Source organism: Gouania willdenowi, chromosome 15 (genome assembly GCF_900634775.1).
Source record: "Gouania willdenowi chromosome 15, fGouWil2.1, whole genome shotgun sequence".
Classification (NCBI taxonomy): Eukaryota; Metazoa; Chordata; class Actinopteri; order Blenniiformes; family Gobiesocidae; genus Gouania; species Gouania willdenowi.
The window spans coordinates 15,708,937-15,732,697 of record NC_041058.1 but is presented as its reverse complement, the minus strand read 5'-3'; the positions used below and the strand labels follow the sequence as shown (position 1 = coordinate 15,732,697).

The window sequence follows — 23,761 nt, the reverse complement described above, 5'->3', positions numbered from 1 at the left end:
TGGGAATGCCATGGTAGAACATGATGTCACGTCAACAAACAGGTGTGTGAGTACTTTGGCTCCTTCACGCATGTATGTTTGCGTGCAGTTGCCAACTCTACATTCTTTCATTGTCTTTCCATCTCCCCCCCATGCCACACCCACACGCACACACACACGGTTAATACTGTACACCAGTCCAAGCAGTCATCAGGCATATCATCATCTGAGGGTATAGTCATTCCACAAGCCTCTGATTTGATTCACTTGCCAGTTGTGTGTACTTCTAGTCTTACAATAGAACAGCCAACATAAACACATTGTCGGGGGGTGTATTATTCTTCTCACAATGATTTAATTAAGATCAGAATCACACTGTAAATATATTTTTGTCAGCAAACCCTCAATGTGGTGAAGGGTTTCCAAGTACAAAACTGTTTATTTCCCTTTGTTCTTTAATATTTAGGTAAAATAATAATACACTGTTTGTTTTTTAGCAGCTCTGGGGTTAGAAACAATACTGGATAAAAGATGGAAAGACAAAAAATCGTTAAGCATAAACCAATGGCAAAATCTCCTCATAGAATTTATTCCCATGGAAAAGATGTCTGCTCTCAGATAATCACCTGCTTTGAGGAGCGTTGGACTCCTTTTCTAATTGCATTGAATCACGATTTTTCATTTTTAGCCTGATGATCTGGCCTGCAAGCAACTGCCAGCACCACTCTTTAATAACACACTGATCTAACTGTAGCCCTGGACCTCCATGGGCTTGTGGGGTGACCTTGACCTGGGTGGCTTGAGTGGGTTGCTGGGGTGTTTTGGGTGCCTCTGCGGGGGCGTGCGTCCCTTTCGGGTGCTCTCGTGGTCCCTGTGCGGTTTGGTGTTGATCTCCTGCCCCCTTCGTGCACGTCTGGGTGGCCCTTGGGCTGGGGGCCTGCATGTTTCTCTGCCACTCTTTCCTCTTGCTCTCTGTCCCCCTGTCTCGTCCTCCGCCTTTGCTCTGCACCTGCTCTCCCATTGGGTTTGGCGTGGGGGGCTCATGTCGGCCCGGGATGCCGGTGGGGGGGCTGTGGCCTTCGCTTGGGGGGGCGGGTGTGGCTGCGCCGGGTGGGTAGCTTGGGGGTTGGCTCGTCTGGGGGCCTGGGGTGGTGGGGTTCATGGCTTCGGGATGGGGGGTCCAGGGTGGGGGTGGCGCTGGGGGTGGCGATTGCGTCCTGGGTTGTTGGGTGGCGGGGTGTTGCGGTGGGTTACTCCGCCGGCCGGTCTGGGCGCTTTGGCCTGTTTCCCTGGGGTGCGCCTTCGCTGAGGGTGCCGCTGGCGTGGTGGGCTGCCGTTCTTGCACCGCCTGGGTCTGTGCGGTCTTGCTGGGTAGTGGCCTGTTCGTGGGCTGGGGGGGGGCTTCCTAGGATGTGTGTGTGGGGGGCGGTGGCTGCCTCTCAGCCTGCGATCTTGGGGGCGTCTGGGGGGTTTCTCGGCCGTGGAGGGGTGGCCTGGGGCTCCCTGGCCCCCACTCTTTCTGCTGGCCTTGCTACATCTGCGGGCCCGGGGCAGTTCCTGGGTTTGCGGTAGCGGTTTTTTTGCACATATACTGGTATACGATGCACTGGCACGCCTTGGGATGTGGGATAAAACTCATACTGGGCTTAATTTTAGAAACGTTTTACCCCAAATATCTGCTTTAGATACTACCACTCACTCATTCCCCCTGTCCACAGCCACCACCATTATAGCTAAGCTTCACACTTGTCACTATACTGGCTTGATTACACAACATAATAAGCACAATATATTCTACAACTTCACATCTCACCCTCACTGGAAAACAATCTATTCTTCCCCACCCTTTCTATTTCCTACCTTGAGTCTCTCCTCCCTGCTCCCTTTCCCCTCATACTTGACAGTATGTGCAGACAAGGGAAAGAAAGAAAAAAAAAAAGAAACAATACTGGATATGGTATTATGTTATTATATAATATGCCACCCATTTAGAAGCAGGGGTTATCCGACCTAACCAATATTTCAGGTTGGCACACTCTTGAATTACACCTTCACAGAAGCCTTCACTGAACCGTCCTCTGCCGTGATCCTTTACCACTTTACCAGCATGAAACACTTCACATACACTTCCTGGCCAAAAGGTCGCTGACCGCCTTTAGCTTTGATTATGGCATGCATGGCTCTGCTATGACATCATTTCAACAAGCTTCTGCAATGGTACAATATGTATTTTTGTTTAGGAGTGCATACGTTTTTGACAAGATCTTGAATCGATAACGGGATATTCAGACCACTGAAGAAAGTCTTTTCAAGCACATCCTAAAGGTTCTCAACGGGGTCCAGGTCTGGACTTTGGCAGCCAATCAATGAGTGTAAACAGTGTCTCATGCTCCCTGAAAACCACTATTTCAATATATCTAAACTGGGGGAATCCTTGTATTGCCATCTTGGAATATGGCTGTGCCATTCGGGAAGAAAATATTCATTGATGAAAGAACCTGCAGCACTTCAGTATAATCAGGTATTCATCTGACCTCAATATTTGGGCACATGACGTTACTGAGCCTGGACTTGAACAACTGCAGAAACCCTAGATCATGGCACTGCTCCCACAGCCGTGTACAGTAGGCATCACTTCAACCATCTCTCTCATTACCCTAATGCGCCCATCACTCTGGAAGAGGCCCAATGAACTCATCAGACCACATGACCTTCTTCCACGTCCATTTTTATGCTCCCTGGCAAGAAAGCCATTTTTTTCCCCAATTGAACTCACTGATAAGTGGTTTCATTAAGGCTGCACAGCTGTTCAGTCCCTTTAGTTTGCTTTGCATTGAGCATGTGGAAATGCATACTTTCACTAATAAACACAGCACTGACTTCTATTGTTGTTTTCTGATCACAACCATTCCTTCCTTCCTGGAAGATGATGTTTCCTCATTGCCCATTGCCTTTCCAGTTTTTAATATTGCATTGGACAGTTATTAACCTGACTGTAGTAGTTTCAATAATCTCCTTCGATGTGTTCTTTGGTTAATACATGCCAATATTCATTGTCAAATCAAAAGTGTTGCTATGTAATTAATTTAATGTGATAAATTACAGCACTAAGGCATTTTAGTTTGAAGAATAGGCAAGTAGTTAATACGAGAAAAATGGTTTCCCTAACTTAAAGATGGAGTCCACCATCCTGTTCAGAAACACTTTGTGTTTTGCTGGGTGAAATGGTCCTTTCATCATGAGAACAGTCAATACATTATGTAGTGAGAAAAAGAAGAAATGAAAAGAGTCAGACCTCTCTAGCGTTTAGAATCCTATAAAACCTTGACCAATCTCTGCCATTCAAGAACAGATGCCTGCATGTCTCATTTTGCACGTTAAATGCACATCTGATATAATGATCCGTTGGACGGCACCTCAACGAGAGCAAACGGGAGGGGGAAGAGAGAGTGGACTTAAATGAGGTCTTGCTATCTCAAATCATGTTAGCTTTCTAAGATTGCAGAATACACCTTTAAGGTATAGCATGTATATTAAATGTTTGTGCAAAATGGCCTTTTTGCTCTTAAGGAAACATTTTCCAGACCTGGGATTAGAAACATATTTAGCATCTAAAAGCCTCGGAGCCCAGAGAACAAAGTCCCTCTCTGAGTCATGCTCTACCTGAGGGAGGCGGGGCTATTTCCATGCACTCCTCTTACATCCACTTTGCTGAGGAACATTCTGTGGTAGCCTAGTGATGGAATAGAGACTTTTTCTAGGTCTATCATGCCTTGCACAGTTAGTCATATGAAATTGGTTTTGTAAGTGAAGATACGTGATCAGAATAAAGACCCAAACTTCCTGCACACACTTGTTTTAATGCTGACTATTTGTTTGGAGTGTTACAGTATTTAATGGATAATGGACTCACTCTGCTCTCTCTCTTTCTCTTTCTCTCTGCACCGTGGTCATGTGATGTGTCAATGGTTAACTAATGTTATCTAGTAACAAAGGAGTGGCAGCGATCAGTGCAGTGAATAGAGAGCAGCACCAGCAGAAGCCATTTTAACTACAACAACCCGCGTCAATGAAGCAACCACAATAACAACCGCCACACATCTCCACTGAACCACCCGTGAGTTATGTCTCACATACTTCTCTACCATAACACCACTAAACCTACTAAGCTCTATACCTGTTGGTAATATGACAGAGTAAACTAGAACTGAGATACGAGTGTGTTCAGCTGACAAACAGACATCATGGTGATCCTGACTAACTTGAGTGTGGAGGATCCAGAAGATGAATCTCCACTTCTGCCTGAAGCTGCCGAGTCTACAACATCTACACCAGTCTTCTACAGACAGCAAGTGATCCCATGCAGAGAAAAATTCCTCACCAGGTACAATTCTGCAAGATTGTTTTTCTTTCCGATACAAGATGGAGATTCTGCTAAGTTAATACTGTCCTTCTCAACAACAGAAAATATAATCTTATCTTTAGTCTGATACTGCTGATTGGATGCTACGTGGCTATTCTGATTCCTGCATACTTCCCTCTGAATGAGGGGAAATCCCTCAGCGATGACTACCAGTACTCCAGCGATCAGGTAGATTCTTTGTTTCTTTGTTGTAGATTTGATTTTCCTCCCTTTTACCATTGGTGAAAATAATGGATTACAAGTACTCATGTTACTGTAATTGGGATGCTTTTATGGGTACTTTTTTGATTATATTTCTAAATCAATAATTTTACTTGTACTTAAGTGTGTTTCAAAAGAAGTAAAGTAATTTGGTACATTTTTACACCCAACCGTTACTAAATTTTTTTTTGTTTTGTTTTAAAATGATCAGTGGACATTGTGAAACTACAAAAAAAGAAAATGACCAGACGGCAGTCAAATACATCACATCAGAGCCGACCAATCGGATTAAACGTAATGCACCGCACCAAAACAGCATTGAATGCTAGTTATTTTCATAGTTTTTAGAGTTCATATATGTACAGTAGCTATACTTTGAGCCTGAGATTGTTTTGAAATTTTGCATTAAATTCATTGGTGTTATTTCATTTAAGACAGAGTTGGACATTTTGACAAACCTTTTATATCATACAGATACCTTTGTGGAAAATAAATTAGGTTACAATTGTGCAAGATTTGGTCTCTTCCTCTTTAAGTTTATACATGAGATGTTTACTGTATATAAGGGAACCGTGGCAAGATTTAATACAAAAAATAAACATGGGGGTGAAAGTAACTAGTAACTTTTACTTTGGGTCCTATTTGAGCTACTTTTTACTCGTACTTGTGTATTTTATGTATGATTTTCTTGTACTTGCACTTGAATGCAATTTCAATCAAGTAACAGTACTTCTATACTTGAGTAGGAAATATCAGTACTCTTTACACCTCTGCCTTCTAAAAACATACCTCAAACATTTAACATCCACATTTTATTTTCAGGCAATGCTAAACCGCTCCGCCCCCTTGTTGTCCAGCCCCTGTCAGCCTCACTGGTGCCTGGACCACCTCAAGACTCTGTCCTGTTCTGCAGGCCTGCTGGACCTGCCTGTGTTTGTGCAGCAGGACCAGGCTGTTCAGTGGAACTTGTCTCCTCCACTGGGGCTTCAGGGCAGTGAGGAGCATCTGGCCCTAGCTCTAGCTTCCCTCCCTCAACCTGGACTACCTCCATCTCTGAGGAGAGATGGCAGCTGTAGGCGATGTGTGGTGGTGGGCAGTGGTGGTGTTCTTCATGGAAGCCATCTTGGATCCCATATTGATCAATATGACGTTATCATCAGGTACGTTTTAGATTATTTTTTTACCTATGCTAAAGATTTCAATATCAACACTTGTTTGTACATCTCTGTTATCAGGATGAATAATGCTCCAGTTTGTGGTTTTGAAAGAGATGCTGGTTCTCGCACCACAATCCGCCTGATTTACCCCGAGGGAGCACCGCGCTCTGAAAACGAGTACAAAAATACCAATATGGTTGCACTGGTGGTGTTTAAGAGCCTCGACCTAGATTGGCTAACTTCAGTCATTACAAAGCAGCCTCTGGTAGGGAAACAATGAAGACATGCACAGAAGCCTTTCCATCCCAACACATCACTGGTATCCTGTTTATTCTAAACAGAGCTTCTGGTCCAAACTGTGGTTCTGGAGGGATGTGGTGGATGATATTCCAATGAAACCAGAGAACCTTAAGATCCTCCATCCAGAGATTATGCACAATACAGAAGAAGTCTTAAAGAGATACGCCTTAAACCACGAAACCGTGAGTTTTAACATGTCTTTGCTGTTGCATGTACGTTCCTGTGATCTACACACAGCAGGTTCAGGCTTTAGTATAGATTCCTTTGGTTAAAGTTTAAATATATACACACATTGATGAAGCCTACCAGGGGGGAAAAAAACAACTGTGTACATAAACTTCTTTAAATCCAATTCCACATCTCACTGATTTCCAATATGCAAAACAATGATGGGGTTTTATGGCCCTGAAACATAATTTATCAATACTTGTACTTCAGGTTTATTCTATAAAAGTATAGCTCACTGTATGTTCATTTTGTGAATGAAACTAAGATCAATAATCAAAGGTTAATAAAATACTTGTGTCCTTAAACTGAAAATATGAAGTAAATTGCACAACTAAAATTTAGTAGAGCATGTGGGCCACATATTAAAGCCGGAAAAAAATGAGTGATTTCAACATTATTTGCACTTTAATGTATGAATGGTATGTAAAGTAAGACAAAATCCACACAATAATATCGACATATCGACTTAACTGTATCCATTTCAATTTTTCCACCAATTTTAAATTGGGACATTTTGTGAAATAATTTGAGGAAACTTAGATTTTTTTTGAAGAATTTGAGATTAAAAAAAAAAAAATGACTGCCATCATGTGATACAAGCATGAGAAAAGTTTCCTTGAACTTGTGTTTTTGGAAAGGCTGAGATATCTGAATTAGTTTGTAATTACACAATGATCCATGTTTTCGCTGTGGGTCAAATTGGATGCTCTAAAGCAGCGATTCTCAACTGGTGGGTCGGGACCCAAAAGTGGGTTGTGGACCTGTACTGGGTGGGTCATGAACAGCTGGTCAAAAATAAATAAATAAATAGCCTACTTAATGTCTCTCATATTGGACTTGTCTTTTATTATGAAAGAAACTTTTCTTTTGACAGGCATGCTGTGAAATTCATGTTGCACAGGAAAACACAGTATAAAGAGTTATGTTTAAAAAAGATTATATATGTGTGTTTTCAAGAGCTATTTTTAAACTACATTTGGTTGGTTGTGATAGATGACTGTGGCAAAATGTGGGTCCCAGGGTGAGACCAGTTGAGAACCCCTGCTCTAAAGGGCTGAATGAGTTTGACATATGTGGTCTAGAGCATCTAATTGGTTAGCACTTTTAATTTGTTATTGATTAAATGTAAAAAAATAAAATCAAAATCAAAAATTTGCTACAAATGCATTCATTCACTTATGTTGTGATTACATTAATATCCTAATAATCAATACATTCAAAAAGAGAGACTCATTTCAAAGTCTAAAACACAAACAGGAAACACATTTTAGATGAACTTAAGATATGTGCGAGTGATCATTTTAAGCAATAATAATACAATAGTAAGTAGATCATTTACTGGTCTTTTTTATTGTCTATAAAGTCAGTTCCAACTCTGGGGGCCAGCGCGGTGGTCATGGCCATGCAGCTTTGTGACCAGGTGAGCCTCGCAGGGTTCGGGTACGACATGCAACACCCTGAGGCCCGGCTTCACTACTACGAGGCCATACGTATGGACTTCATGAAAGCTCAAGTAAATGGACACTTTTGGCAGACGAAGGGAAATCTAACAGACTTTGTTCTAATTCTACATTCATATGATGATCTCTATCCAGGTGGTGCATGACATCAGTGCAGAGAAACTGTTCTTAAGGGACCTGGTCTCTGCTGGAGCTGTGACTGACCTCACAGGAGCTCTGTGAGTCGGAAAACATCGCCAACTCTGAATGCAATCCCGCTTTAAGCCTGTGTGGACTCCGCCATCCTGTGCGCTGCTTAAAGAGCCCCCGGACCGATGAGTCAGCACATTGAAGCCTAAATGCTAAATGTCGTGGAGAAGAAGTCAAGTAATTCTCATTCAATTTAATGACCTTAAAAGATCACCAGCTGTTACACAGGGTTATACACCCACATAAAGTTATTTTATTTCTGTATGAGAATCAGGAAACACAAATATGGTTTTGTTCATTTTATTTATATACTCATTAGTCAAATGTATTACAATAAATTAAAAAAGGCAGAAGTACAAAGTAAAATTGGACTGATAATGTTTCTTTCTTAAAAGTGAAAAGCTTACTTTTTAAATTGACATAGAAATCACTGAATACACAACAGGTCAATAGTGTGGTATTTCATTAGAAATGAAATGTTGTTTATACACTTTATGAAAATACAAAATATTTACTTTGGTGGTGTTAATCATACACACAAGTGCTTCCAATAAATACGTTTAACACAGCAAAGGAGTGGATGATAAATTATTACATGTTATATTTATATAATAAAAAGAAATGAAAAATATTATTTGTGGATGTCCTAGTTTAGGGTTTTTTCGGGGCACCGTTGCCCTCTGACCCAGTCATGGTGTGTGGGTGGTGGTGCTGTGAATGCTTACAGCAGAGGGTTGAGAGAAGGCTCCCACAGTTTACTAGCCAGCTGTCTGCAGTGCTGCAGAATAATCTCAGAGGGTATGACCCCCAGGTGAACCGTCAGCAGCTCGTAACACTTCACCGCCTCACCCTTCAGATTCTTACTGTAGTACCGCAGCAGATTCCTGTTAAACATGCTACTTTGTCATAAAAGCCTGGTTTTTTTTTAAACAGTAGCATTGATGGGATTACCTGTAGTAGTCCCGGGCCAGCACGCCGATGGGTGGAGACTCATCTGGCTGAACGGGGATGTCGCCTGCTTCTAACTTGTAGCCCTGAGAAGATGTAGGACCAATGAGTAATGTACAGATATTTTTGAAGGTATATGAAAACATGGGATGCCAGTAATTTACCATCTCGTTTTCAAACCAGAGGAAGTAGCAGAAGTAGAAATCTCCGTCGCGTAGCGTAACTGTGGAGTAGCCTTTCTGAAGGTAGCTCCTGGTCGTCCGAACCAGGCTCCACACCTGGAAGAAAATTCAAATCTATTTATTTGAATCAGAAAACAACCTTTTTATCAACCAAACCTTTTTTCGAAAAATACAAAAGATGACAATAAAAATACACAAAATGTCAACAACAATCTTATGGACTCCAACAATGCACACAATTACAATGAAAGATACAAAAGAACAACAAAATACATAAAATTACAACAAAAATACACAATTACTAAAAACTATAGAACTCCAAATACTCAAAATGACAACTGACATACACAAAATTACTCATAAAAAAACACAAAAAAACCCAGCAAAAACACATGAAATAATTGTTATTGATATGTGATTACAGAATCTCTCCTGGTCCTGGTCACACTGCCCTAAGCAGGCCAGATACCATCATATACTGACAACATTTGCCAAGGCCTCTTCTCAGAGACTCTGTTATTGTTATGCTTAGCACTATCAGCAGCATACAAAAGCACAGAACAACTACAGATTCATTGACACACACACACACACACACACACACACACGGAAACCTCTCAATCGGTCTGCCTCTAAAACCCCTTTGACCAAATAAACCCTGTGTCCGCTTCTGACCAGCAACCCTACAACTTCACTCCGTCTGATTCCATTCAAAACCGCCACAGCAGTTATGAGTCAAAGTATATCTACTAAGAAACAGTATTTCTTCTTCATCGGGAGCTTGATTTAATATACAAACCTGAGACAGGATTATCATCATTATTAACACACAAATCCCTGCAGCTAAATTATACTCTAAATAAAGCTCACATAAAGCCAACAAGCTTGTTTTTGAATTTGCATTTATCATATATTTATAAATCTATTATTTTAAAGAGTAATTAAAAGTTAAATAAGTAAAAAAAAAAAAATTAATAAATGAAATGGCCAAACACTATGGTTGTCAACTTTTTTTGGATCGCGACCCCATTTTTATACCATCAATTTCTGGTGAATGTGCCAGCTCAAATATTTGTATATTGTATTTTATTATTTTATCTTCCTTTTTCTCTTTCCTGTTTTCTTTATACTGCATTCTATTTGAACTAGATTTGTATTGTGAGTAAAGTGAAAGAATAGAAGACAGTTGTTTAAGATTACATGTTGCATGGGATCAATATAAAAGGTTTACCTTTTTCTTTTCTTCTTCTTTTTATTTAAAAAACAAAAAAAAAACGTCATCTTCTGCCTGAGCGCTTTTCAGTTTTATATATAAATATTTGTAGGTGCCCTAAATTGGACAGATTTAGATCAAATTGAGCTGGTCCGACCTTGCTTTTGATGTAGTGAGCCACTGGTCCCTGCCCCAGCTCAGTCGTAGTTTGCTCAGAGATGCTGAATGATGGTGCGATCATCCGACCGGTGCTACGGTCCACACAGATGAAGTGAACGAGTCCAGGATAATCCTCCAGGTAAGTGACACTTACATCGTCAAGAAAAACACACTTAGGATAACTGTAGAAGGCAAACATAGGTAACTGGCGGCCCTCGGACTAATTTTGTGCAGCCTTCAAAGCAAGTGCACAAAATCACTCAAAATATAGGCTATGCAAATTAAATCCAAAAACATGCAAAAATTAAAGCAAAAATAAAAAAAGATGACAATGAAAATACACAAAATGTCAAAGAAAAATCTACCAAAGGACTCCAACAATACACACAATTAGCCTCGAATAAAACATACAAAAGAACAACAAAATACATAAAATGACTCCAAAACAATATATGACAACAAACACTCAAAATTACAACTGAAATACACAAAATGACTCGTAAAACAAACAAAAAAACACAAAATGACTCATAAAACAAACAAAAACACATACAATGACTGATAAAACAAACAAAAACACTCAAAATTACAACTGAAATAAACAAAATGACTCATAAAACAAGCAAAAATACAGAAAATGACACATAAAACAAACAAAAACACTCAGAATGACTCAAGACAAAACAATAACAAAAATGAAAAAATCAAGCTAAACAACAAAAACACACAAACCCTTTCTTCTTTCCTGTATTAATCAGAATTAATCAATATGGTCATTACTCTAAATGATGACTTGAACATTGATAATGTAGCCCTCGGATCAGACACCTCTGGTACAATGTAATTCAGACTTTTCTTTGATTATTCTATATTTTTACCGTGATCAGCTGTATAACAATAACCACTAATAATATAAAGGTGATGCATGTCTAACTAGTTGTGAGAGGATATGACACCATGGTGATATTTCTTTTGCTTTTCACCAACAAAAAGTCTTTCCAGTCCACAAGTTTCTCTCTAGGAGCAAAACGGTTAGAAAAACAAAAATAAAAAAACATTATTACCATGAAATGTAATATGGCAACACAATGGCAGTCAGACATGACAGATACACACCGCAACATGACCTGAGCTCGTTCCTGCAGACCAGGAGAGAGTCTCCGACTCATGGCAGATGGTCGACTGAGCGTCAGAAAACACTGTCGATAGATGCCACACAGCTGGGTCTTCATGTTAACGCAACAAGGAATAAGTCTAAAAAAAAAAAAAAAACAGATATTAACTCATTGACTGCCAAAAACATCTAGAGGTTAATTGCGTTTTTCGGCTGGGGTTGCTAGGAGACAGTGTGACGAAGCTCTCCTGTGAATATCTAACTTGTACCATGACGTAGTGACCAACTGGTGACATGCAGGTGTCAGCAGCGCACCTTTGGATGAGAGATCACCTGTGATGGGCAGAGCTCAGAGGGAGAGGAAAGGAGTTTACAAGACAGAAAATGGAGCTACGAGAGTTGATGCTAAAGCTCACAGCAGCTCACACTCGACCAGAGCATGTGTGGAACTAAGTGGACTATTGAGAGTGTTGTGATAGTGAGAGAAAACGATCAAAAAAGGGGGCAAGCGGTGACACTCGGCATGTCCAGGATGAGGAGGAAGTTGCGTGTGGGGAGATTGACGGGGGGGGAGAGACTTGGAGGAAGGTCAAATTCCATTCAACTCTGACCTAGACAGCAAAATAATAATAATTGCCATCAAAAGCCCAGTTTCAGTGTTGTTTCTGTAGTTTTATAGTAGGAAACTAATGTTGAGGTGTCACTAAAACAAAAAAAAAATGCTTCAAAGTCCCTAAAAGGTTTTTTCCAGAAAAAGACGTTTTTCTCAGCTTTTTGTCACAAACTGGCGATTTGTGTGAAACTTGCCTCTATTCAACTGCTGATTACAGAAAAACAAAACAAGCTAGAAACAAAAATATTTTTTCTGCTGAAACTAGAGACTTTAATCTTTCAGAATCTGGTTTCGGATCCCACAAAATATTCTGTGGGTCTTAAAAAAAAAAAAAAATCAGTGAAAATCATCTAAAACACTTGGCAATATGGGGTTTGCTGCTCTGAAAAGGGCTGGCAGTAAATGGGTTAATAAATAGAAAAAACGCATGCAGTCACTCAAAAAGAATAGGTCCAGTGATGATAGGTTTTTGACGCCATTCTGCCAGCAGGAGGCAGCAAACTCACTCTTTGGTGAAGCCAGTCCCTCCTCGAGCAAAGGCTTTGTTTTTGAAGTCGGTCCATGCATTCTGCAACTGCACAGACTGTAGGAAACACAACACCACAAAAAAAAAAAATATATATATATATGAATCAACTAGGGATGTAACGATTCACTCAACTCCCGATACGATTCGATTCACGATACTGGGTTCACGATACAATTCTCTCACGATTTATTTTACAAAATGGGACTGTATATAAATGACTGAAAAATATTCCTTTATTTTTTTTTGGGAAAATACTATACTATTTTTCATTGTCAAAAGAATCCATTCATAAACTATTCAAAATAATGCAATTTAACTAAAAATAAATCTTGAATGAAATAAATAAAGGAATAATACAAATGAAGAAGAAGCTTATTATTTAAATTCTGGTTCTATAGTAAACAATACAAAACTGCATAATAGTTATTTTTCTTTTTAAAAGTGCAACTGAAAATGTATTTTGTGCCTTAACAATTGGACTTAAAAAAAAAAAAACAGTCATTTCACTGTATTTAGGTCATATATTTGTTTGGACCAGCAGAGAGCGCTGGTAACCCAGTGGTCGGTTGGCATGCAGATATCTTGCAGAGAAGAAGAGATGCTATGCTAGCAGACAGAGCTAATAGAAAAACAGGACTTTTACAGATATTCACGTAATATTACAGATATTCTTTCGGTGCTAAAGGGGTAATGAATAATTTATTAACATATTTAAGAGTAGAAGGCAGCCAGAAAAAAAGTATTAGCAGATTTCGCTCGCCGCCAACACTTCTGGATAGCGTCCTCTGCTGTTTAAAAAAAGTACTGCGATTCAATTTTCACAGAATCGATGTGAACCGTAATACCTATGAATCGATTTTTAACTGCCTTACGATTAATCGTTACATCACTAGAATCAACACAAACATACAACCTTCACACTTCAGATAGATGTAAGAAAGCTGTTTATTCATATTATATAGCACATTTCATGCACGAGGCAACGTCATGTGCTTGTATACAATATACAAATTCGGGATAAAAGCTCAACATGTCCATGAAATGTATCCACATAAAGTAGATTGTACAACATGCACACATACAGACACTGAAAGCAGGCATCAACATCTAACCATAAAATGTTTTAAAAAGTCAAGTTTTCAATTTGCTTTTAAAAGTGTTAAATCTACGTAGAAGCTCCTTTCAGATCTGCAGGCAGGCCGCTCCATAGTCTTAAATGTTTTTTTTTTTTTTTTTTATAAATGTTTCTCATGCAATGAAGATTTGTATTTTTCTTAATAAAAAAGGGACCTCTAAAGACCACAAACCTGTATCTCACTCCGCCCCAGGGCTTTAATGAATTTATCCAGTTTGTTGTGGACGTCGTGCATTGTGGAAATTCCTTTGTTTTCATTCAAACGCTTCTCCAGGTTAGCAAAGGCCTCCAGGAACGTATACACTGAGATTGCAACTGCACTATTAGGAATCTGGATTAACAACAGGAAGAAGAAGGAAAAAAAAAAGAGTGAAAACGTGTCACAAAAACGCCCCCTGGTGGCTACAATTCACACCACATATGAACTTACTGTACCTTAGTTAGTAATACTAATGTTATTCCAGGCCAGAGTGGTAGACAGTACATGGAGTGAGGCATCATGGGACACAGCCTGTCTTTCTGTGACACCTCTAAGAAGACTCGGAGAGGGGTGGAGGGATCGGGCGGTTTGTCATCTAGTGTGTGTAAGCTGTCCTCAGCCATCTAAACACAGTCACATCATATTAACCATGTGTGTCCGTCAACAGCTCGTGACAAAAATAATGTGTTTTCATTTGGAGAGTTTTCACACCTGAACGTCAGGGTCGACAAACTCAAATACGGGAAGGTTTACTCTCAGAAAGTTTTCTAAAGACACAGAAACACAAACATACCAACATTAGCCACATTAACCACTGTGTATCGCCTGGCATCTGGTGATACGATTCATATGCTGATACATAGATAAGGATACGATATATCTCGATATTAAAGTATAAGGCAATTACTGCATTTTTTTTTTAATATATGATTTAAGAAACAACTATTCATCAGAATCGCGCGATGTACAATCGCCAAATTAAAATTTTTTCAACATCCCTATCCAACAATCACGTAAAGTAATAATTTGTGTTTTTATGTCCTATTACTTTAACTGCAATCAGTTATCAACAAATAACAGGGTTGGGGTCAATTATAATTGTAATCGCATGATTGATAACTGATTGCAGGTGTGACGTAATTACAATTCGCAATTGAAAAAAATCAGATTCTGTTGTAATCGTAATTGATTTCTAATTGAGTTCAGATAATGGACTGTAATTGCAATTGTCATGGAAATTCTCTAAAAACTGACAATTCCAATTTAATGAAACACAAAACTGGGCCACCATGTTACAGTTCTAGGGCTTACACACATACAGTATGTAACTTCATGTTTAGCTGTCAGCTCTCTTGACAATCATTTTACCATTTTCAAAATAACTGAAATCGAGGGGTACACTGACAGAAAAAAGGCTGAGACGACCACACCAAAATTATTGATAACAATATTTTCATTGATTAGGAAGCCTAACAAGGTAACAAAGAGATCAGAAACAAATTAGATGATATAAAAAGTGTATTTTACAGCTGATTTAAGACACATCATAAGTGATGCTAACAGAACGCTAAAACAAGAAGAAGGTTAAGTTTTATGGGCTTATTTATTAAAGGCTTAGTAATTCTGATAGTAATTGAAACCGTAATTGTAATTGAATTTCAGGGGAAAAGTATGATTGAAATTTTAATTGTAATCGGAAAAAAACGAAAGTAATCGTGTTTGTAATTGAACATGGATAATTGAAGACGACATTGTAATTGAAAAATGTAATTGACCCCAACCATGGCTAATAATGTTAAAAGAATAGGACAAAGCCACGTCTATACATCCACTGACTGACCTGAACTGATCGAGTCTCCCTCACTTGACGACGGCTCTGGGGTGTAAAAACTTTCCCGCCCAGAACCAGATGTGCTCTCCACATCCTTCAGAAACAAACAAAAAAACGTGCTGAGACTCAAACTGACACATTTTTCCCACATTTTCAGCATTGTACCTCAGCAGCGTGGTCATCCATGTCCACACTAGGATACATGTTCTGTGACATGATGATAAGAACCAGCAGATCTGAGGTGCTGAGAGTGCTCGCGTTGCGGCTGGAAAGAGATTCATGCGTTGTTTAAATACAGTTGAAATGTTGATTGTGCTTATATTAAAAAGTCCTGTACCTGGAGTAGAAGGCCAGCAGTTTGGTCTGAACCAGTATGAATGCATGCAGCACTTCCTCCCCTGCTCTTTCTACGCTGCTGTTGATCTGCTGAACTAAAGGACGCTCCAGGAACTCGATGCACTGCTCACACAGCGTGGGGTGGATCAATCTCTCCACCGCCTGCGAGGACAAGGACAACCTCTCTTTAAACTCTCAAGACCACGAACGAGGAGATCATGGGAATCCAAGGAGGAGTAAAGGAACGATCGCATTGCATGAATAGATGGAAGGTAAGGAGGGAAAAAAAGAGTTTGTTCGTTACTGTAGGTCTGTAAAGGAAGATCCAGTATGCTCTAATTTCACTGAGATTTATTTATTTATTTGTCTGTAAGCAGGATTATGTCAAAATTACTAAATAGATTTGGACAAAATTCGAAACTTACGCCATGGAAGATTGCATTATATTTTGGAGGGGATCCGCATCAATATACTGATTCTGGATCAGTTTGAAAAAATAAAAAATCTCCATCTCTAATCATTAGGGAAATTAAAATATATATATATATATATATATATATATATATATATATATGGCTGTAATTCTTAAAGAAATTTGACTCAGTTATGTCAGGTTGGTTCTACACTGAGTTTCTTCGAAATCGGTTACAGATTGTGCATTTCACTGCATTTTTTTTTTTTTTTGAAGAAATTGAGGTACTCGTACTTTTGGACCTACTGTATCGTTATTAATGGGAATATACATTTCTTTGTAACCTTTAAATTGTGGATGATCATGGTACAATGAGCAGGATCATTGATCCAGATAACTGGGAAAGAGGATATTTGGTGCTTGGCTGAGGTTTGTGCTCTCGTAGTGCTGGGGTTTTGTCATTGCGTGGCTTTTTCTCTCTATATTTATAGTTCTAGTTTTCAACCAGTGCACTGTTTAGCATAAACACCGTATATAAAAAAAGACTCCATATTTAACATTTAGATAATGAAAAACTAAACTTTTTTTTCCTCTACTGCCAAAAATGAGTGCTTAATAGTGGCTTTGAAAGCTTTATGTGCAAGATACACTTTTATGATAAGAAAGGAAACTTGAAACGATCTGTATGGATCCGCTCCGTGAAAGAATTCGGTAGTGACAGTTTTTAAGACTTTTTTAAATCGGGCTCTTGTTTTGAAGTTAACCCAGAAGTTTTGTCAGTAGCACAATGACAGGTCTCCAAAAATCTCAGAAATGTCGGCATGAAATCTGCTTCGGCAAGTTTCATGGATCAAATGACCACATGTTGATATTCTACTGGGTCACTTTCTCGCTTGAAATGTTTTCAGAACTTTCAAAGGTGGAGAATCAACAGAAATATTTAGCCTCAGTGTGCCTTTGGTTTTTGTCGTTGTAGGTTCGAAGTGCATCTTGGGAAACTTGGAAGCATATTTTAGTGGGAACGCTCATCATCTTAATCATCCTAATAGTATATAGTAGACAGTATATACTCATTGAGTGTGTATTATGTTAGTATGAGATTTCAAAAACAGCCTCATGCTGCGTTCACACCGAATGCGTCACAAAATGTTCAGCAACCAGATTACATAGAAAGTCAATGGATAAATACATCCCAGATGCAAAATCTTTTTCATTTTCGCACAAAAAATAACATGGAATTCGCAAATCTTGCGAATATTTTTTTTTTTTTTTTTTTTTTTTTTTTAAACCGGGCTTTCGCCTTTAATTGGCCATGTAATGTTAGTACATTATTGGAATTTGTCTTCTGCACTTAACCCATCCCTGAGGAGCAGTCGGCAGCCATTTTGCGGCGCCTGGGGAGCAGTTCGGGGTTAAGGGACTTGCTCAACATCCCACAGTGACGGCCCCGGTGAGGCTTGAACCGGCAACCCTCCGATTACAAGCCCAGCGTCCTTACCCACTAGGCCACCACTCCCCTTTCAACTTCCGCAAGAGTTGAAAATATTCGCAAAGCCAGGACACCGGTCTGTTCACCCATTCAACCATGGAGTAGAAGCTGTGTGTGACCACCTGGAGCTGTATGACATGGCCTTTATAACTGGGACCGGACTAGGAAGGATTTGGCGTAGAGGAGAATCAGTGAGTAGTAGTAGCAGGTAAAAGTTCTCCCTGTAGCACTGATCTAGGATAGCATTAGCTGCTAATCACACCGGCTTTTTTCACTGGTAGTTTATGTTCATGAGAGAAGAAAAAGGAGCACAGCTCCTCGCTTCAGCAGGCAGTTAAACTCACCGAGTTGGATGTGTTGCTGGTGGGCGGGGCTTCGCTTCAAATGCACATATGATGCGAATGGGGAAATTTTTTGATCCTGCAAAAAATTTCGTGCGGCAGATGCGTCCGGTGCCGCAGAAGACGCATTCGGTGTGAACGCAGCATAAGACTCTGCTTTTGTTCAATGTGCCACCTAGTGTTAAATAAACATATTTCTCTCATAGATGCACGTGATTTTCAGAGAGCAGCATAAAGAGAACACAGTTTGGAACCTAAAATGGGGATCGATCATTTTTCTGGTAAAATGTTATTGAAGTAAACATATGGGCTTGATTTAAAGTGATATAACTGAGTGACTTTAATAACAGCAAAGCACTGCACCTCCACGAGGAAGCTCTGGTCATTCTCTCTCAGGTTGCTGTATGTCTCCAACAGGCCTTGCAGATGCTTCCACAGCCTCGCCCTGTGCTCCGTGTCTTGTGGGCGCAGCCTTGTGACAAACAGCAGATTATAGTCATATCACAGCAGATGCTCCTAAAAAGTATCTTTCAAAGACGCGGGACATGGTCACTGTCTCACTCTTTCTTCAGGAGGTTTCCACTGAGGGTGACCATGCCAAACAGCACCTCGATCATCTTCTTCATCACGTAGATCTTCCTCCTCAGGTCATCCTCCTTCTCCTCACCATCTCCATTTACAGCGATGTAAAGACACTCATCAAACTGCAGACAGTAGAACAACAAGCATCACTCAAAGCATAATAGGGAAATGATGGCTCTTTGCTGTTTTCGCCAAAGTTTGAGTCTTGATATGTTTAAAGCACATTCATGAGTGCATTTGTGTTTTTAATGTCCTCCAGCAGCTTGTACACGACATCACGTGCTGCTGCGGAACAAAGCCTGTTTTGATTTTCTGATAAGCCCTGCATCATAATACTGTTCCACTATGAAAACTATCTGCATTCAGGCTACTTTGACAGCAGGAAAAATAAGGAACAGTCTATTAGACGTGTGAGTGGTTGTCTTTGTTATTTTCTGATCATTTAAAAACTAAAAACAAAAAAAGAATTTACTCAGTAACGGCTGGGTGTAGAAATCAAAAAATGTACAAGTACCCATAGAACTAACTCAATCACAGTAACGCGAGTACTTGTAATCCGTTACTTAAGCTGCACCTACCCGATGTAGAACGTAGATGTGGTTATTTTCAGTGGTGAAGCTGGTGTAGCATTCCGACTCCCTGTCTGCCATTGTGCTGCAGGAAATAATAATGGGAGCAAACAATGTGCTGATGCTGTCCTCAAAGGCTGGGAGCTGAGCATCAAAGTAGAAGAAAAACAATAAGAATAAAACATAAATAGAATATTCTTTAATAAAGCAGAAAATCTCCCTCCTTACCCCATGACCCTCTTCTTGAGAGGCTCCATAATGCTCCCGGACATTGAGTTGGAACTCAGTGTCGGTCCAGTAGAAGAGGACCTCTGCACTCTCACTAGCAATCAGAAAGAACTTCATCTGGATCAGAGACGCACACACAGCTGCTCTTTCACCGTTTGGTCCACTTCAACCGAACCAGCATGTGAGCATGGAGCTGCAAGAAAGACGTGCATGTAGATGAAGAACACTTAACAAACGCTCAAAATGACTAAAGCCCAAAACAAAACTAACTGTATATCAACTTGATTATTAGGAAATAACATCTTTTATATTATCCCCACAAACCTTACAATTACAGATACAGCAAAGATGTAATGTCAAGCTAAGAAGTAATAACCTACAAAAATTGTCCATGACTGCTATTTAAATAAAACGTGACAGGATTTTGTGAAAAGACAAAACCAGTGGGACAGAGCTGCCATGCAAGGGGCTAGTCGACCAACTTAGGGTAGGGATGCACCGAAACGAAAATTTGTGGCCGAATGCTTGGCCAAATACCGAATATAGAAAGCGGTTGTTAGTTTTTCATTATTTTTTTAATAGTGCATAAATAGCCTAGAATAATTTTTTAGACATTTTTTTTAAAGAAAGTAAATGTTTATTGAATATTCTGACATTTTTTAATTATTCCAGTGGCCTTTGCTTATCAAAAAAAGCACAACAAAGTTTTTCATTTATATTAGCCCTTCAAATAAAACAAAACATGCATTCCAAAAAAAAAACTAAAGTGCATTAAAGGGGAGGTATGATGAAAAGAATCACTTTATAATGGTTTTGCTACAGTAATATACACCACTTTAGCCTCATCCAGAGGGACAGAGTTGAAAAAGTTCTGTCTCCTCCCTCCCTTGCTATTCAGTCAGCTCCAAACGGGCGAGTTGGATTTTGCCCACTTTGGAAGGTGATGTCACCTAACACACCTTCTAGAATGTGAGCTCCTCCCTCTCCAACTATCTATCAGCTAAAACAACACTGCGGTTTAATATAGATATATATTATAGTTGATTGCCATATATGTAAATACAAACTGCACTACTGGACGCCCAAACTGCACTACTTTTTCTGCTGCCGATCATGTTGGGAGTCACTGCTTGGAGCCACGGAACCATTGTTTACACACATCAGCTGTTAGCACTCCATGCTAATGCTACACCAGAGTATGCGCCAAGACCCGACATCGCTTGTGAACTGAGGACAAACTTCCAACTTTTACGCGGTGACAGACGACAGAGAGCGGTAAGGAGAGCGTCTGGCTGTGTTTGTGTGCGGAAAGGAGGAGCTGTTGCTGCTCTGGTTCTACAGCAATGCGCACACACTTTTCTGACTCAAAATCACTGCATGCTGTTTGATTGTGTCATTGTGTCACATGCACTAAACCGAAGGCTGAATGTGGCTTTTTTTTTTGCAATATTCGGCCGAATATATTCCGCCACCGAATATTCGGTGCATCCCTAACTTAGGGTTCAGTATCTTGCTCAAGGACACTTTGGCGTATAGACTGGGATCAAACTCCAGACCTTAGGATCAGAAGATGACCCCTCTACCACCTGAGCCACATTCTCCCTTACAAAGTTATTTGCATTTTCTCTTTAAAGCTACAAAATCTAAAAATATTCAACATAGTTTCCTTTGTTACATTATAGGTCAGACAGGGGTAAGACCCTTGGGTTTGTTTTGGAAGGCCCTCAAAGTAACTCAAGGTGTATCCAGATTACTTCCTGTTAAAAGGGAGTTTTTTCTTCCCACTGACACTTGTTCATGTGGAATTGTTTTTTGTTTTTTTCTTTCTCTCTTAAGAATCTAATATTTTGATAGCGCTTTGAGATGACTATTATTGTTGTCATTTGCGCTTGCATTGAATTGAATTGAACATGACTGCAAAAACATACAAAAATGTAAGCAAAAGTATTCAAAAGGTCAACAAAAATCAACACAAAGATTTATAAAAACATACAGAATTATAATACAATGTGCAAAGGAACAAGAAAAAATAAGAAAGATGACAACAAAAAAATACACAAAATGACTAATAATACACAAAACTACAGCAAACATACAAAGACTGACTCCAAAAACACACAAAAACGACTAAAAAATAAACAAGATGAATAAAAAAATACATACAAAATAACAGAAAACGACCAAAAAAAAACCCCCCAAACCCTTTGTTCTTCCTTGTGTTGATGCTCAGATCGGTCATTGTTCTAAATGCTATGACATGATCGTTGATCATGTGGCCCTCAGATTCAATCACATATTTGTGCAAATCTCCATATGTACTGAATATAGTCCCAAGTGCTACCAGTTTAAAAAGCACTTCTTAAATGCTACATTCTCACTTTAATTAGAGGATAAGTTAATATGGAAGGCTAGCAGTAATCTGAAAAGGTATTTTATTTTCAAGTTTCAACATGCAACTCTTCGTTTCTCCTAATTTATGCAATTGTAAAACAAACAACTTATAACATTTGTAAAACGCAACAATTATGTCATTTTTTTCCAAAAATCTACCTTGTGTTTTAAAAAAATGTATTATATATATGTCATATATATAACATACCACTGACCAAACATCAAATCTGAAACATTTAAAACATTTGTCACAATGTTTCAGTGAAAATAAAGATTTAAAGATGGTTAATTTCACAAAGTTTTTATTGATACGGAAACGTATGTTTTCCGGACCTTTTCTGCACACCGGTATAGTGCCTGTTTTTTCATTGTGTGGGTACGAATCCCACTTTTGTTATATATATTTTTTCATTTTAACATATTTAACACGGCAAATTCCACCTTTAAAAATACATGTACGAAAAAAATAAGCATTTTAGGGTATTTCCTGGGTTAGGATTAGGACCAAAATAAAATAAATATGAGCTAAAATAAAACTGACGGAACTTTAAGTCACTTGGTGCACCTATCACGTCACCTAAACCAGTGATTCTCAACTGATGGGTCGGGATCCAAAAGTAAGTCGTGGACCTGTACTGGGTGGGTCGCGGACAGCTGGTCAAAATTAAATAAATGCTTATTGTCTCTCATGTTGTATTTTATTTTGAAAGAAACTTTTCTTTTGACAGACATGCTGTGAAATGCATGTTACGCAGGGAAATACATAGATTGATGTTTGAAAAAATATTATAGATGTGCGTTTTCAAAAGCTATTTTTGAAAAACTAAATTTTGAAAAACTAAATTTTGTTGGTTGAATTCTAAAAAAAAAAAAAAGAAAAAAAGTGGGTCGCGATTTAATGTCCGTGGCAAAATGTGGGTCCCAGGGTGAGACCAGTTGAGAACCACTGAGTATGAATAGACTGGTAGGTTATTCGTTTCCGTATGAATAGCCACGGCCTTAACTCGAAATTAAGTAGTACAAACTACATCTGTCATATGTATTGATCTTTGTGATTATGAATCATGAAAAGTAAATCAGATTTAAATAAAGCCCCTCAGGGCCCCCTCACATGGTCCATGCGGGCTACCTGGGGCCCGCGGGCACCGTGTTGGTGACCCTTGTCACCATGAGGTTCAGTGAATGATCACATCCACTTCTTATTGGCTAAACCTGATTTTACCTCCATTAAATTATTCTGCTATGTTTGAGGCTCACGTCAATGGATTAAAGTGAACTAACTCCGTGTTTTCGCTGTTATTTCTTATGTAACTTCTGACTTCCTCGATCCAAAACACACAGTATAAAACACACACACACACACACACACACACACATACACATACATACATACACACACATAAACTCACTCAGAGGTCGGAGCACCGGCTGGTGGCAGCATGTCTGTCCCGGCTCTGTGAGGTCCGAACTTCAGCCCGTTGTGGAGGTTCGTGTAGCCGATGTTTGCTGAGAGACAACCCGCTTCCTGCGCTCCTTCCGCGGTGTCCGCAGCCCCACAGCGCCGCTCGATCATGTGACTGACCTGTAACAATATTAGTCCCAGAGTCTAAATGAACCTATTCTGATTTATATAATACACTATTCTATTGTTTAAATGAACCTATTCTAATCTATATAATACACTATTCTATTGTTTATGGGCGATAATAATCCATTCAGTGAATACTGAGACTAACACACAGGAGAAAGTCATGTGCAGGCTGTAGCCTAGA

General features: G+C 39.4%; 2 protein-coding genes across 5 annotated transcripts; one reads left to right on the top strand and one right to left on the bottom strand.

Annotated features, from left to right (window-relative positions):
* The first annotated feature begins 3,961 nt into the window (after positions 1 to 3,961).
* st3gal7 (ST3 beta-galactoside alpha-2,3-sialyltransferase 7) lies at positions 3,962 to 8,506 on the top strand. Of its 4 annotated transcripts, none has more exons than XM_028468727.1 (8): positions 3,967 to 4,096; positions 4,219 to 4,363; positions 4,444 to 4,570; positions 5,426 to 5,763; positions 5,839 to 6,025; positions 6,102 to 6,242; positions 7,652 to 7,801; positions 7,884 to 8,506. In XM_028468727.1, exons 2-8 carry the CDS (start codon positions 4,224 to 4,226, stop codon positions 7,968 to 7,970), a joined length of 1,170 nt encoding a protein of 389 aa, XP_028324528.1. In that variant the 5' UTR covers positions 3,967 to 4,096; positions 4,219 to 4,223; the 3' UTR covers positions 7,971 to 8,506. The 4 variants fall into 4 exon arrangements, with proteins under 4 accessions (XP_028324524.1, XP_028324528.1, XP_028324527.1 ...); XM_028468726.1 differs by having other exon boundaries at positions 3,982 to 4,096; positions 4,208 to 4,363; XM_028468724.1 differs by having other exon boundaries at positions 3,989 to 4,096; positions 4,175 to 4,363.
* Positions 8,222 to 23,761, bottom strand: hps1 (HPS1 biogenesis of lysosomal organelles complex 3 subunit 1). The gene is made up of 18 exons (XM_028468722.1): positions 23,399 to 23,761; positions 19,599 to 19,791; positions 19,380 to 19,514; positions 18,781 to 18,923; positions 18,583 to 18,691; positions 15,979 to 16,139; positions 15,807 to 15,906; positions 15,651 to 15,735; positions 14,522 to 14,577; positions 14,266 to 14,433; positions 14,003 to 14,161; positions 12,673 to 12,749; positions 11,556 to 11,693; positions 11,391 to 11,456; positions 10,438 to 10,582; positions 9,050 to 9,163; positions 8,889 to 8,971; positions 8,222 to 8,821 (listed from the first exon to the last, which is right to left on the bottom strand). Exons 2-18 carry the CDS (start codon positions 19,713 to 19,715, stop codon positions 8,659 to 8,661), a joined length of 2,019 nt encoding a protein of 672 aa, XP_028324523.1. The 5' UTR covers positions 19,716 to 19,791; positions 23,399 to 23,761; the 3' UTR covers positions 8,222 to 8,658.